Source organism: Aspergillus luchuensis, chromosome 1 (assembly GCF_016861625.1).
Source record: "Aspergillus luchuensis IFO 4308 DNA, chromosome 1, nearly complete sequence".
Lineage (NCBI taxonomy): Eukaryota > Fungi > Ascomycota > Eurotiomycetes > Eurotiales > Aspergillaceae > Aspergillus > Aspergillus luchuensis.
Genome location: NC_054849.1, coordinates 5,290,765 through 5,303,618, shown reverse-complemented (window position 1 = coordinate 5,303,618; position 12,854 = coordinate 5,290,765). Strand labels below are relative to the sequence as shown.

Below are 12,854 nucleotides of genomic sequence, written 5' to 3'. Positions count from 1 at the left end.
GGGGGTCTGTGGCTTGCGACAGGATAGAAATAGGCCCACGACATCATAATGATCGGCCTAAGCAGGCAAGATACGCAACACACCGAGGAATAGCAGGATGCTGGGTCCAGCTGACGGAAGAGGGAAAGAGGCAGCGTTGAGAGGCGAGAGTTGGATTGCCTGGAATGGCAAAACTATCCCGCAGCGGGGTTAGTCATGTGCCGCCAGGTTGTTTCCCATACTTCCTGCTTGCATCTTGCATCACTTCACCACCGTGTAATGCATGGGATTCGTCGCGGCAACGCACCGGGCTTGACCTGTCTCTGCACAAATCCGAAACGGATCAGCCATGCTGGGATCCTGGCAAGTGACTCGACCGTGATTGGGGCTCTTCCCCGGAGTTGATATCTCGGGCTAGTATGTCGATAATCTTGCCCAGACTGCCACAAGAGATCTCCAAAGACGTTGCTCAACATAAGATGCCTCTGATTAAGCCTCTTTGGGAAGCTTGGCGGTTATATTCCCGAGAAAAGGACATAGTCTGGCAGTGTTGTGCAGATATTGGTCCATACTTGTCCGACCCTCACACACAGTCGGCAAAGATCTATCAATTTTGAGCAGCTGAGATCCAAGATTGATTACCTGTGGCAGTTTTTCTGGCTAGGTCATTGTCTGCAGATAACTACATGCCGGGATGGTAAAGCATTATCAGAAGAGCACGCCCTAGATGTATCAGACCTGTCGTGAAACCAAGCAAAGTTAATCATAGTCCCTCCTCATACAAAATCAATATCACAAGAACCACCGACAATACTCACATCCAGACGTCCATGACCACAGATTCATTTCACAGATTCATTTACACACGCACAACTCATTGGTAAAAACCAGCACACGAAGCACGCCCCATCCCTGTCTACGTATTCAAGAACCAGAAACTAGCTATTTCCACGCAAGCCCCAAACTCGAAACAACTACTAGGTGGCAAAACTTCATTGGCAATGCAGGTACCCGGACAGCATGAGTAGATAGTTCCAAGCCGTGGGTCCGTACATACAGATAGACTAAGAGTAGTTAGGTAGGTTGATCGTGGAAAGTGGCAAAAACGACGTGTGGCTTAGGCAGACTTGATTGGCACTGGAATAGATCTCGAACTGGGCGCGGGAGCGGGTAATCCGTGCGTCGTAAGGTTTAGCTGTCACTTTATGTTCTGGGCCCGGCGCGACTTGGAAAGAACCGGTGAGAAACCGGTTTGTTAGAGATTCGATTGACGGGCTGGGCTGGGCTGGGGTTTGGGTCTGGGGCCCGCTACGATGGGGTGGAGGGACCATGGATAGCTAGATCATAGAACCTTGTGGAAGTGGCATGGGACAGGTGGAGGGAATAGTATGTATGGAAACAGATCGATGCCTTTAGTATTCGGTCCGGTATTAAGCCCATTGCAATACATCATTAGTATAGATGCACGGCATCTTTCGCTATCAGAACAACTTCGCTCCATCGTGGTAAGATTACAGGTTGAACCCAATGATAGCGACATATCTCACACCGACCAATCTTTCAATGCATTCATGCGAATCTCAAATGACGCTCCATGTAACCCTGACACTTGTAATAATAGAAAAACAGACAATGGAAATGGAAATGAAAATGAAACAGAAAAACAGGGGCTAGATGACAAAGAGGTTCGAAGTAGGAAAACAAGAGCGAGGGGAAGGATTCTGGTTAATCCATTAGAGTATGTACTTCAGCTTGTAGCACAGGTCCCTGTGCTTCGATATACACGGAGGTCGACAATATCAGGGGAAAGAATCGATGGAATCTGAGAAGAGCCGCGCCTGATGACGTGGTTTTGCGTAGTAAGTTTTGTTGTAGTCGCCAGGCGGCTATGTTTTTCCACCTCCGAAAGGCGAATGAGGGTCCGTTTTAAATGCTTTTTAGCTTCCCCGCCCCTCTACCCAACGCACCACCGTGAGGATGCATGACGCGTAGACATCGTGATGATCGAAACACCGGAGGTGGGGGTTTTTGTCGGAGGGGTGGGGCTGTCGAGTCCATCGTCTCTCCTGTAGTCGAATGAAAAGGAAGTCAAGGATTATGTGACAAATGGGTATCATAACACCGCTGTTTTCGCCGAAACACGCAAATCGAAATACATAGGAGATGTAAATGCAAAACACGAAGAGATAGGGTTCTACGACACCCAACCGTTAATCGGGGTTCGTGAGCTGCGTCACGTGTTAGCGCTCCAATATCAGACATCACGATAGGGAAAACATGGGGACTGACCCGCAACACAGGCCGAGAATAATCTTCATTATCCTGGAGTGACACATCGCTATCTCGGCGGCCATTCGCGTAGAGAACGGTATCGGTTTTCATGCGGTTGTCCGTAAACGTTGGCAAGCGGCTGGCAGCGGACCCGGCAGACAAGGTATGACTATGATTGTCGGAAAACATGCCCTTCATAAAACTCATCTGTGAGCCTTTGCTTTGTCTTCCATCCAGCAGGATGGACTGTACACTTGGATCTGGGCTGTTCGACCGCGATTTGCGTTTCGCGAAGAACAACACGAATATCAAGGCTAGGATGGCGAGGGCACCACCGACAGAGCCTACCACAACACCAGCGATGGTTCCTGAGCTCATACCAGAGTTGTCGCTACTCTTTGCGGATGAAAGGTTGTCCGCTGCAGACGTTGAAGTTGCTTTTGTGGCAGCGGGAATTGTGACCGTTTTGACCACCCCAGAGTCGGTTGTGACTGCAACAGATTCTCCCGTCGTCGTAGCAGCAGTAGTTTCAGATGATGAAGAAGTCTGGAAAAGGTCAGTCCTGTTCAATATCATAAGCATTGAGACCTGGCAGGTCATTGCGCACTTCAGCGACCGAAGCAGCCATGGCACAGTTGATAGCAACACTGTCAACAAACTCGTTCGCTGTGCAAAGCAACGGACCATACGGGAAACGTTCAGCCATGGAAGGCTAGCATGCCTGGCGAGTCGAGACATCGGCAGTGCGCAAATCACGACCCAAAGACTCCGAACGAGTAGGAAAGGGCTCTACTGACCGAGGTTGACGATGTCGATGTCGTAGAGACAGTTGCTGTTCCGGACGGCTGATGTCCAACGATCTCAACGTAACCGTAAAGGCCCTTTGAAGTACTTCCACAGCTATCATCGGGGTAACCGGGACAATCCTGGCTACACTGCGAAGTGTTCACGTTGGTCGCTTCATTGGGAACAATGTTCGAGCACCAGCAGTCGTATCCCTGAAGAATACCAAACGCATAGTTGCTGCAGTGGTCCTCGCAAAGACCATTGGACTGGTAGGTGCTTTCGTCTGCATGAGGTTAGTGAACGGATCATGACAACGCCACGAATAACACATACTTGCTGCTTGCGAGGAGCCTGTATTTACCGAAGAACAGTAGGTGAGAGAGGATGCGACCGACACAGGCCAAGCAAGCAAGGCAATCACACCAAGCAATGGTGGAAGAAGGAAGTCGGCCCGCATGGCGAAAATTCCGACCGTATCCGTTGACGAGCTCCTGGCGTTTCAACGATTGTGTGCGAGCGAACGGTGATTATAAGGTGGCTCTGATGCCGAATTCAATTGGTCCACGCTCCCACTTTATGGAGGTGTCTTGATAGATGGCCGAGCTCCCCACCGACGGTTTGAGGACTTTTTCGAGTGTATCAGAATGGCGAATATCCAGAACGCTGCTATGGCCCGCCAGTCGAACAATTGATCCGTCAGGCCCGTGCCCGAAGCGAGTACTATAACGACAGGAGATTCGGGTAGACGTCCCGCAGGTGAAGGTAGACCGAAGATAGCTGATGCCGATCAGCCACGGACCTCCCAGATAACTCTTCGCAGGCTCGACTCCGAATCAGTACGTACCAGATCTCAGATGGACGAATTTAGTGTCGTATTAGGGACGATGAAAAAATGAATCGGTTCAATAAAGGGGCGTTTTCAACTGCGAGGGAACGCCGAACCAGACATTGGTGGGAATACGGGATCAACACAGTGCCGATAGGATTAGAAGGTAATCGGCATCATCCCCTCCAACCAAGACCAGGGGATGTGTGTAAATGGCGAGAACGAGGGGTGGTGTTGCGTTCAGGGCGCAGGTGAAGGAGAAGTGGAAAGGGGGGGGATTATGGTAGAAGAGAGGTAACAGAGAAAGAGAGACACAATTGAGGTTGGAGAAAGACAAATCTTCTCGGGGTGAGTCGAGCAGGCCCGAGAGGATGGGAATGGATGAGGAGAGGTGGACTAGACTACGGCGACGCCAGCGGGAAGCCTGCAAGTGGGAGAGGCCGCAGTGGTAAGGAAGAGTGAGTGAGTAAAATGCGAATACCGAAACGGAATCAGGCTGGCCTAGTCCCGATGTTCCACACCAGCGTGGCCACTGCCAGTAACCGTTCTAGAAACCTGCACCTGGAAATTTTAAATTATTGGGGCCAGGTCAGTAAGTAAAATATCACTCGGAGTACGTTCTCCGTGGGTGCGAGCAGCAGCAGAGCGAGAGAAAGAGGAGGTATATCATGGTGAAATGGAAAGGAAGGTAACGGTACTAATTATGTATGAAGTATGGGGAAAAAGAAAACAAGAGGAAAAAAGAATAAAAATAAAAATCCGGCTTACCCGCTTTGCAGTGGGCCGCAGGCCGCATCGGGTCTAGCGGGCTAACCAACCGTCGGGTCCATACGCGTCGCTGTACGGAGTATTCCTCCCGTCGCTTTTACCTGTTACCAGCCGATTTTGTGCTTGGTACACCCGGATACACACTCTTTCTTTTTTGGAGGGGCTGGAGTCAAACATTTCTTTCTCTATCTCGATGATGGGATCTGCCAAATGCCACCAAGCACTCTAAAAAAGACTTCCGCCAACGTGTATGACAACGCTCACGGGGAATACTGACCCTGTGTTTACTTTTCACCAGGAGGAGCTTGGTCGCAGTATCTTTATTTCACTCTCTCGCCCCCAGCCAGTGGTATTTTCCCCAAGTGGGCAAGCTGACACTCCTGTCCCGAATCACGTATTTGGTAAAAATCGGTCTACATTCGTACCTGGACAAAATACAAATTCCGATCTGCTAGGAGTCTCCTACAGTATGCTTACGGTATGGCGCCACCACGTTAAGAGAAGAGAAAATATTTGCAAAGGTCAACGAAGCCCACTGAAAAATGGCTCTTAAGGGGGGAGGGAGAAAAGGGCAGAAAGAGTGGAAGATAGCGAGAGTGATTAAATAAAACATAAACACATGAAGAATGAACAGGACGGACAGTCAGTCATGCAATCAAAACTCTAGAATCTAAGAGGTGCTGAGCGCCCTTTAAAGTGACTTGATCAAAGGAAACGAAACAATTTCATTAAAAGAGGCAAACTCTATCTTTGTGATCAGTGGCATGTAGTCTGCCTACTGTGAGTGTGTGTATGTAAGTATGTATCTGTGTCTCTGTAAATTCTAAGCTCAGGACCAACGCAATCCTAGTCTGAAACCACTATCTATCCTTTGCATGGGGCCGCGATCCTCCCATCCCAGAGAAAGAGAGATACACATTCTGGCTTAGTTGCTTATTCTCCTTCCTTGCCTACTGTAGCTTACTTGGATCGGATTCCGGTGCGAAGCCAACCAGGAGGGGTTTAGCTGCCTATTTTCTTGCCTGCGTCATTTTGTCTGACACAGCGGACGGGCACTTGGAAAAGCTCCTGTGTGAAGTGTTACTGGCTGTGTGAGGACGCCCCGACCGTAGATATGGAGCAACCAAGTGGGCATCGATGTTGGATATTACAGCGTACCCAAGGAAAATGGATCTACCGGTTCAGCCACTTTGTAACCGAGCCAGGTATTCAGCGTTTGAGACAGGGCCACGGCCGCAGATCCTGAACCGTTGATTGGTTGTGGCTGGGCCAGCACTGCGTGGCCCAGTGTAGCTGTCGTCGTACCTGATACGTAGGCAGTCACCATTGATTTGGTTGAATGATAAGTAGGACTAATTGCTGAATATTTATTATTTATTTTTTGGAGAATCTTTAATATTTACTGTGTTAAGATTCATGTATGTGGATGGTGAAATTACTTTGTAGTCAAGTGACAAACGGTCGCTGCCTATTGAGGAGGAGAAGGAGGAGGAAGAAGAAATCACTACTACTACTTAGCTACCAGACTAGAGGTGGGGGTAAACAATTCCCAGGAGATGATGACTATTTTAGTGTCTATCTTGCGATAGTAACTAGGACTATTCTGGGCTAGTGTAAGCAAGATAATACACAAGATACACACTGACTGTACAGGGTACAGTAACAAACCCGATATGCAAGGTAAGATACGTAACAAACAAATCATACGGCACTCGCCACCGCACAGGACAACTCCTGGTCTTAGAATCCGCAGCAAGTGGAGTTGCAACCCGGCAGGAAGGAGAGGTCTAGAAGGCAGGATCGGTGGTGCGCTGACCCGATTCCCGCGTATGATGTAAATTATTCCCGCTGCCTTTGGGCTTGGCCCTGTCGCGTCTCTGTTGGTCTGGCCGTGGCTGGAACGAAGTCGAATCTCAAAGGCAAGGGAAAGGGTCAAAGGTGAAGTACCACAGTAGTAAACTTGGTAGAATACGTCCCTGGGAGAGAAAGGAGATAACAAGTGGTGGACCGACGGTTTCAGCCGGCCTATCCCGTCTTCTCTCCCAAGGATGTCCACCGTAGGATCCACGGATGTCCGAAAGTTGGTCAGATCCAGGTGTTAACTTAACAAACTAACTAGTAAGTTAATCGAAACCAACTTGCTTAGGCAGTGACAAATCATGCGGTCGCATTGCCAGCTCCTTCCACGGTTAGGAAACCTCGTGTCATGGCACAGGCACGCCCTGCAATTGGATGCTCGTCTGGGCCGCTGCCATACAAGCTTTGCACTATCATAAACAAACCATGTCGCTCAGATGCTGCCATCCGACATCATGATTACATACATCTTAGACGTGACTCGGTCCATCATCGTGGGAGCTAAAGTATACTTCCGGTGAAGAGCTTCGGGGATGATTCAGTCCTGTAAACAGATGGCATGGGGCCAACGGGCTCCCTCCGGAGTCACTAGGCAGCAAGGTGTTGCTCACTTGCTTCGTACTTCTGTTGCTTGCAGCAAGGCATCCGCATCACTGTACTCACTTCCTGCGAGGTAGCACGGAGAATTTGTTGCATTGCACCCTGCGACTTCATCGCCAGGATCATGAAACGATCGCATTGCTGGGAAAGCTAGGTATACACTACTCATATATATTTAGTCGTGTCTTCCTTCATCTACAGGAATGATGAGAAAAGATCGACGATATTCGGCTTGGTATCCAAGCAATTCCAAGCTTTGCGATCGATCATCGTCAGGTCTTATTGCGATATATACATAAGATGGTGCCCGCGGCCCTCCCGTAATTCCTTGCCCCTGTCAGCAAGCCTCATTCTCGCCCAACTAAGCGGACATGCGATCGCCTTTTTTGAGCCAGATCAGAAGAATATGCTTGGGAGAACGAAAAGTCTCCCTGTGCTCTCTGTTCAGAGTGATCAAAACCCCGTCCATCGATAGCATTGTTTCCGAATCTGCTAACGGTACGGAACAGCATATGATAACGCGCTAGACACATTCTTCCCTGGTGCTCCGGACATGCATCCATATCCCTGGAGTTGCACTAAACTACTGCACCGTCGATAGTGCTAAGCTATTGGCATTTTTGTCATCTGGCCAATGAGCTGTGCAAAGCCCATCTACCCAGACAGGCGATGCGAGGATGACGCCAGTAACTTAAATTTTTGAAACCCCGCCTTTCAGGTTCTACTTTCCTATCACACTACTATTTTGTGGTGCCTTCGCTCGAGTCAAAACTCCTGGTCATATGGTTTGCAGTTGGACTACTGTCTGTCTACCTGGCGGGGCATGTTCAGCACTCGTCTAGGTCATCCTATGGTATTGATAGGGACCGTCTGTCTGTACCCAGTACTTCCACTATACGGTCGATCGGAAAACAAACTATTCCTTTTTTTGCCGGAGCCGCATGATGATGGCATGAGCAGCTGAACAGTTTGGCCTAGAATTGACTCACAACGGAATGCCCTTCGTTCTTAGCCTTTCAAACAGATATGAAGGGGCACCCTCACGGGAAGTACGGCAATACCGACCGGGCGACAGCCAGATCGCTAGCCTTATCTGTGAAGCCATCCGCAAGGGGTTGATAGCATTGATATCGCGGTACCAAGGGAATATAGTGTGCCAGTGAACCATGGAACCCGAGTGTGGCTGGTGCAGCCATCAGAAACAACCCGGGACACGATCAGACTATCGCAATGTCAGTAAGGTTACCAAATCACTCACAAAACAGAATTTGCCGGGCCGTAACCAGCCCAGTGCCCATCGCACTATCCTTAATATCGGCATTTGGTATTACTTACTCCATGTGGAGGACTCCATCACGATGATCGCTCTTCCCGCAAAAGCAATGTGGCTGAAGGGAGCGAAGCAAAAAACCGGAACGGAATCCAGGGCGTGAGCTGATTAGTCACATGCCGATCCGTGATTCGTAAGCGGGGCGCGGTCCTTCTGAAAGTAGTTACTCTCTCTTCCATCAGTCAGCAGGCATCTTTCCATCTCTCCTGAGCTCAATGTGTGCACATAAGGGGAAACTGAGTAAAGGACTTGACTAACATTGCTAGATTCAATAAACAAACAACACTATACCCGCATCTAACACAACAAAAAAAATATGAAAAACAACAACAAAGTCCCAAGCACAAACAACAATCAATCAATCAACTATGAGTCCACCCATACAAAAATAGTAGCACATCGGCCATCCCTTTGGTGGACACTTAATTTACTCTAGCGGCGTATTTTTCATCTCCTGGCAATTTCCTCCGTCCGGTCCTAATTTTGGTCAACGGTAAAGAATAGCAGCACCACCTTTTCATTTCCCCTACGATGGAGCCCGGAAGGGCTGCCTCGCTTGACTAACTATTTACTATCTACCAGACCAGTCAAGAATAACTCTCAGACCTACGTACTAAGGAAGTGGAGATAAGTATATAGCTGTCAGTCGATACTACTACGACACCAGTCTATCTATACCTGCTATTCACAGTATGCAGTATCATTCTAGCCGATTCTTTATTCAGGTTTATTTATAGATGTTACTATCTACTCATGGTATGGATACTCATCGATGTTTAACACAGACGCACGCATACACACTGCACTGACACATGACATATTTAGAACTAACTACTAAGTTATATCAGAGCAAGACAAGAGAGCCCTATAGTCAAGTAGTCACACACACTCACACACCCATCATCCCTAAATATACCACTCCGCTCAATTAATAGCAACAATAGTAAATAGACACATCACATGAGCTTCCCCCATCCCTCGAATCCCCATCACTAATCAAAGAAACCAACTACCCACACAGAACATAACCAAGTACCTACCTCTTACAGTAAATTCCTCCACAACCAAAGCAATCCAAAAGAAGAAAGAAAAATCCTATGTGACTCGTCAAATTAACGGGGGCCGAATCCCCGAAATTCTGAAACATAAGGTACATACATTTTTCTCATCCCTGTAGATACATGACATACATACATACAACACAGATACAAGTATGTTGTGTTTACTCCGTAATGCATGATCATCTGCATGGACGGGTTGTGAGGCTGATTTGGGTATATGCTAACTAACTATGCTTTGCTTTGCTTAGGTTCCATTTAATCTATTTCTTTTCTGGTACGTAGTAGACGGGTTGCAAGCGAGAATGGTAAGTAGGGAATGGATTGGGATTGGGGGCTGCTACTACTGCTTGTTGTCGTTGGCGTGGCTTGGCTTGATTCGGCTTGTTGTTGTTGTGGATGAGGCGCAGCAGCAGCAGCACGGTGCGATTGTGTTGGTTGATTTTATTGTTTAGTGGGTTTGGGTTGGGGCTGTTGTTGGTTCTCTTTTGATTAATTGTTGTTGTTGTTATTGTTTGTGGTTTACTGACTTTGGTTTAGTTGGTTAGTTAGTTAGCAAGTAAGCAACCAAGCAAGGTACTAGATACTATTCATATATTGCTTCATCCAAGGTGAGGGTATATAGACAATTATGATGTGGTCTGGAACCTGACAACAACAATGGCAACACGGGTATATGGGAACCCAAACAGACTCGGGTCTGCATCCGACCAGGGTATATTGGAGCTGTAGTATAAGTCCAACAAAAAAAAAAAAGTCCGCTGTTTCACCACCGCCCTGGGCGCTGAGGGCCCCTCCAGCGGTTGCCCTCGACGACCAGATCCCGTTCCTTCTTTCTCCGCTCATCCCGAACGAAGCGGGGAGGTGGTGGTTGGTTGTCGAGAAGCAGGGGCGCTGCTTTCTCGGCTGCAGGTATCAGAGGTGGTGGAGGAGGAGCAACTACACGAGGCAGAGCTGCTCGCTCACGGTGGATCTCTTGAATTCGACGACGGCGTGCACGCCGAATCTCTTCCGAGCGCTCAATCAGTGCGTCGACGTCGTTCTATGCAAGTCTGTCAGTAGGGGATAGACAGGTGGCACACAAAGAAAAATGAAACATGCCTGCTCGAGGTAGGAAAATATGTAATAGAAGGACTCGGTCTCCTCATACTCATAGCCAGACCGCTCAAGGGCCTCTCTCACTATCAGGTCCTTCGTAATCTCCGTCCAAAGGCCGTCACGACGGTCTTTGAGTCCAACGTATCGTCGTCCTATTCGCCCAAGTTGTCGTTCCGGGATATTGTCAGACTCTTTCACGTCTTTAACAACAAGCTTAGACTCACGATCGCCGTATCGTGAAGGCTTGATTTCTTGTGTAACTATCTCAGTCCGTTTCTCTTCCTTGGGTTCGGCTCTGACAATATCCAGCTCCTCCATCGTCTTAATGTCCTTCCTAGGAGGTGTGCGATGCCCACGGAGCCTGTAGATATCCTCTTCTTCAAATTCTTCTTCGACGAGGGACTCTCGGCTACCATCCCGCCGTATCACTGTAAGCCTTTCCTTCTCGCGCTCCATTGACCTAGGCCTCGGAGGGTCGATAGGTACAACCTTTTCCCGCCGAGGTTGAGGGAATTCCTCTTCCTCTCGTCGAAGAAAGAGGATCTCTTCCTTATCCCGTTGTCCTTTCCGGCGTCTCTCACTATTCAAGGGTGAGCGGGTTATAGTTGAAGATATGGCTTGTCCAGACATACCGTTCGCGAAATTCTGCTTCTGTAAGTGTGATCTCAGGGTTATGAGCTCGAGGCATGCTAGGCTTTGTTCTAAAGCCTACGAATGAATGTGAATGAGCAATGCTGGGATACATAAGGAAGAGAACAACTCTTACCATCACGAATAGGCCTACCATGCCCCGGCGATGGAGCTCTAGGGATTGCAATTTCTGGAGATGACGACCTTTCCCGTCTTTCGAAGATAATCTCCTTTTCCTCAACACTTCGCTCAGGTCTTCTTTCCCTAGGGTCCCAGAATGAGACTTCCTCCTCATCGACCTCTTCATCGAGCTCGTCGTCAGCATCATCTAAACTTTTGTGTCGGTGTGATCTGTGCCTGTGTCGCGAATGCGATGACCTCTCACAGAAAGGGCCACTGCGGTGCCTCCTATGGTGTTCTTCCACATCGGGCCTTCGAAGTCGCACGTCACCTTGCTTATAATCCAGTTCTCGCAGTCTCCTTTCCTCCAGAAGACTCCGACTGCGTGGTTTAGGTGCGACCTCTGGAATCTCATACCTGCGTCGATGCACCGGTCGTTCTTTTCTCGGCACAAGAACGATATCACTGTCAGACTCGCTATCAGTGTATCTTCGATCCGTTTCCTCGCGAAACGTGATCTCTTCCTCTATATCCTGGTCCCTCGAACGAGGCCGTCCGCGAAGAGGGGGTTGTTCATCCCAGTCTTTCTTCAAGCGGCGCGGTCTCTCACGAGGTGGTTCAAGGTCTTCTGGCTCAAGTCTCAGAATTGGAGGCGCTAAATCACGAGGATAGCCATGAGGCTCACGTAACATCTCCGGTTTTCTTTGAGCTTCCAGGTGTAAGCGTTCAAGTTTGTCAAGCGGTAGTCCCTCCGATCCTCGACGTTTGTATCTTATATCTTCCTCGAAGAAACGCTCATCCCTGCCTCGTCGTGGATACACATCACGCTCAACTTCGTACATGTCCTCCTCGTCGTATTCTCGAGCACGACCTCGTCGGGGCATGGTGTGTCGTTAAGAATAAAGAAATGCCACAATGGCTAAAGATGTGCGCACTAAATAGATTTATCAAAGAGCGACATGTAAAGGGTAAACAGCAGGTTCTCGCTAGGCGGTTATGGCTGGTGTGCGACGTTCCTGAGCAGCTGTATGAGCGACGGAGCAGGCAGGAGGCAGGAGCAGCTGCTATGCGACAGAAGCACGGCACTAGCAGGAGACGATCAAGTCATTCCACCGTAGGAAAATCAGCCTGACGATAACGTTATTCCTATTATGTCAGTGATGGAAAATATCTGGTTGCAAGATGATAGGCATCCGAGCGAGTCCAGCCTGGAAGCGACCCCGCGGCTGAGTCGGCTGATGTCATGCTGCAGCACGGGTTCTCTGCCCGAGAAATCTTCCCAATTGCTCGTTGAATACGAGCCACCACATTATCCTTTTAGCTGGTGGATGAATGATTCAAATTGCTTGTATAGATCTTCAAACCATGTGGAAATGATGTACAGAGTTGAATACTAGTGGGAAAAGCCTAGCGAAGTCGTGGAACCGTGGTTCAGCTGGCGGAAATGTATGTTGTTGGCTGAGTAGTAGTATGATGATGATATATTATCCATCGCCACAACTAAAACAGAGTAGGTCTGATCGATGATTGG

The 12,854-nt window shown here is 48.7% G+C and overlaps 2 protein-coding genes across 2 annotated transcripts; both read right to left on the bottom strand.

Annotated features, from left to right (window-relative positions):
* Positions 1–2,189: 2,189 nt before the first annotated feature.
* Positions 2,190–3,493, bottom strand: AKAW2_11787S (WSC domain-containing protein; the record flags this gene model as incomplete). The annotated part of the gene is made up of 4 exons (XM_041684309.1): positions 2,190–2,207; positions 2,269–2,796; positions 3,048–3,319; positions 3,370–3,493. 4 exons carry the CDS (start codon positions 3,491–3,493, stop codon positions 2,190–2,192), a joined length of 942 nt encoding a protein of 313 aa, XP_041538507.1.
* Positions 3,494–10,241: 6,748 nt separating this feature from the next.
* Positions 10,242–12,207, bottom strand: AKAW2_11786S (uncharacterized protein; the record flags this gene model as incomplete). The annotated part of the gene is made up of 4 exons (XM_041684308.1): positions 10,242–10,517; positions 10,577–11,153; positions 11,206–11,281; positions 11,340–12,207. 4 exons carry the CDS (start codon positions 12,205–12,207, stop codon positions 10,242–10,244), a joined length of 1,797 nt encoding a protein of 598 aa, XP_041538506.1.
* Positions 12,208–12,854: the final 647 nt, after the last annotated feature.